Here is a 2,940-nt window from a genome sequence, read left to right on the forward strand (position 1 = left end):
TGGGTTCGAGCCAAATCCACCCTTTTCCTTTTATAAGGATACGACAGCAATCTCCTGAGTGTTAAGAAGCGGGATCTTGAGGAATTTGGGCGTGAATTGAATAAAATGGAGAAGCAACGAGTAGGGGCTGTGTTTTTGGAGGAGCCATTAGCTACAACGAGCATTTTACCCATTTTTGGTTGTTTTTCCCAAATTTTAAAGGGTGAAAATGTGAGGTACTCTTCAGAAAATACATTAAATCTCTATCTCTATCTTTATCTATTTAACATAATATGGCGGAGGGGAGTGCCCATTACACGTGGCGCAAGCTGCGAGATGAAGACTAAATGCCAAAAGTGAGAGAAGCTCATGTGCATGCAATAAAATGGGAGAGTGAAAGAGAGAGAGAGAGAGAGAGAGAGAGAGAGAGAGAGAGAGAGAGAGAGAGAAGCTGCCTTTGGCGGCTGGCCGTACTAGTATACTTAATGACGGTGAGCCGCCAAAAAATGCTTGGGAACTCATTGCCTCCTCTACTCTAAAATACATAAACTCTTTGAAATTTGGCGGCCAAGGGTGCGTAACAACGTTTCAACTTTCAAGTGTTGAAAATGGCGTATGACAAAGAGTTTGACGACGGCCACTTTGCAGACTTCGTCAACGCACGCGCTACTGGAGTCATACACGAGAGAGAGAGAGAGCTATGGGGAGGTACTAGGTAGGCTAAAGCTTGATTTTTCGCAGAGAGAGAGAGAGAGAGAGAGAGAGAGAGAGAGAGAGAGGAAGAGAGATGCCTTCTGGAACGCTCGAAGTGTTGCTCGCCAGCGGTAATGGGCTCAAATCTGGCGATTTCTTCTGTAGGCACCTGCAACCTCTTCATACCTGGGCTTCGTTTGTCGCAAATCATGTTTTGCATCTGCCTGATCTTGTGTTTGCATGTCCTCTCCTTCTGTAACGTGCTTATGGTTTCGATGTCTGGTGTATGGGCAACTCATTTTCGCAAAGAAAGATGCAATTTTGGTTGATCCGGTCTCTTCTTTTCTGCAGCAAAAACTGATGCGTATGCAGTCCTTAGCTGCGGAAGTCAGAGTCAGAAAAGCAATGTAGCCAGAAGTAGGTTTTTGGCTCATTTCTCTCCCTTCTTGATCTATGTAGCGAGAAAAGCTTGTTATCGATGATGTCTGTGTGTGTATGCCTTTAAAGATCAAGGTAGCAGCCCCAGTTGGAACCAGAGGTTTCTCTTTTCTGTGGAAGAGGGTGTGGAAGAGTTGACCTTGAAGATTATGGATGAAGATTTCATGACTGCAGATGACGAGCTGGGCTGTGTAACGTACGCCCTTTCTTGCTCCTCCTCCTCTTTCCATTATCCTGTGCTGCAAGAATGATGAATTATGTGTATGCTCAGGCATATGCTGCTGAATGAGTGTGCATGCATATTCTGCGACCGTGTCCTCAAAGTCAGGGTGCACACTGGGCAATGTGTTCTTATGGCTTTATGACTTTCAGGGTCCCCTTAGAAACTGTCTTCCAATTGGGCAAGACTCCAACGTCGGGATACAATGTGGTCAAGAAAAATGGCAAGAACAGAGGAGAGGTGAAGTTGTCATTAACTTTTACGCTGAAGGTATGCCAGGATTCAATGTGATGCCGAAGTGTAGTATGCTTATAACGCTTGAAGCAATTCAAAACACTTATTTCTTTCTTGTTGTCGACAGCAACGGACGGACAGTTTCCATTACAATGCTGCTGGCAACAGCGTCCATGGTCCATCTATGCTCGGTCAAGGTAGTGGCGTTCAAGGTCCCTATGGCTCGGGCGGCGGTGGTGGTTGGAATCAAGGAGCTTAGTAGTCCTTCTCCACATTGTTTTACACTAGTACTCTTTGTTTTCCTTTTCAACATGATAATTGTTCATAGTAATTAGGTACAGAAACTCAAATGCCCATTTTTGAAATGGATCCTTATCAGCAAGGGTGTTCAATTTGAGTCATTTTTATCCCCACTATTTGGGTTTTCACTGGAACTGTGGTATCCAATATAGAGGGGCAAGGCTTTTTGCCAGAGACTTTGTAATTAGTAATGTTAACTTCTCGGAGTTGTTCATGATTCTCCATTTTCACTTATAACGATAGAACAGCGAGTTCACATGACATGACAAGCCTCCTCACAACCAAAATTTTGGCTTGTGATATTCAGAATGGTTCAAAGACTTCATCATAGTGGGATTGAGCTTTGAAATAGGGTAATATGTGCACACAAATATTCGATTGCAGAGGATTGTTGCTCATATTGTAAGCACTTTGCATGTTCACTAGAGTGCTTATGAGGACATCACTCAAGGGGAAATAGCCTATATGTGATAGCAAGAGGCGGGCATGTGAGCATGTTTGTTCCTACCACTAATTCTATTTGTTTTTAACCCAAGTATTTGACATTGGCTTTGTCATTGTATGATAAACTTGAAAATAAATCAGTGCGTGAACATATATGGTGATGAGTTCTTTTAGAAAGTGACTTATATGAATAATTCTTACCATTAGGTACTCATCAATGCACAAAATGATGCTTCTAATGAAGTAGTTAAGTAGCAAATTGATGACTTTTTGATGAAAAAGCTTCTTGTGACGTAAAGTTGGAGCACGCTAACATCAATATTCTTGATAAGGGAAATAAAACATATGTTTCAAGTGACAGACAAGCAGAGAAGGAGAGAACTATAGAATGTGGCAAGTTGATGAAGGAAGGAAGGGGGGCGGGGTTTCTTTGCAAAACATGTTTGAGGAGCACATGTAGCAGTGCTTGTTGTTGTTTGTATTTTTTTATAATTATTATTTAATGACAGAATGACATATTGAGTGAGGGGGTCAATGGGAGTCTAAGCATAGGGGCTTTTATCGAACAACATCCCACTTAAAGGTTCAAGTGCCTTTTAAGAAAGCTGAAGAACATTATACAAGGTATCTAG

General features: G+C 42.2%; 1 protein-coding gene across 1 annotated transcript; it reads left to right on the plus strand.

Moving 5' to 3' along the window:
• The first annotated feature begins 659 nt into the window (after window positions 1–659).
• LOC147463673 (elicitor-responsive protein 3-like) lies at window positions 660–2,081 on the plus strand. Its single transcript, XM_086529410.1, has 5 exons — window positions 660–833; window positions 1,024–1,089; window positions 1,180–1,306; window positions 1,483–1,600; window positions 1,692–2,081. The coding sequence occupies exons 1-5, from the start codon at window positions 767–769 to the stop codon at window positions 1,821–1,823; spliced, it is 510 nt and encodes a 169-aa protein (XP_086385536.1). The 5' UTR covers window positions 660–766; the 3' UTR covers window positions 1,824–2,081.
• The last annotated feature ends 859 nt before the right edge of the window (window positions 2,082–2,940 follow it).

Source organism: Adiantum capillus-veneris, chromosome 2 (assembly GCF_014529385.1).
Source record: "Adiantum capillus-veneris isolate H3 chromosome 2, ASM1452938v2, whole genome shotgun sequence".
In the NCBI taxonomy this organism is placed as follows: Eukaryota; Viridiplantae; Streptophyta; class Polypodiopsida; order Polypodiales; family Pteridaceae; genus Adiantum; species Adiantum capillus-veneris.

Excerpts from the sequence above, each read along its gene's own strand:
- LOC147463673 (XM_086529410.1), top strand. The coding sequence starts at position 767 with ATGCCTTCTGGAACGCTCGAAGTGTTGCTCGCCAGCGGTAATGGGCTC. Across the intron at positions 1,090-1,179 it reads GAAAAGCAATGTAGCCAGAA|ATCAAGGTAGCAGCCCCAGT; the intron begins GTAGGTTTTTGG and ends ATGCCTTTAAAG. Across the intron at positions 1,307-1,482 it reads GACGAGCTGGGCTGTGTAAC|GGTCCCCTTAGAAACTGTCT; the intron begins GTACGCCCTTTC and ends TATGACTTTCAG.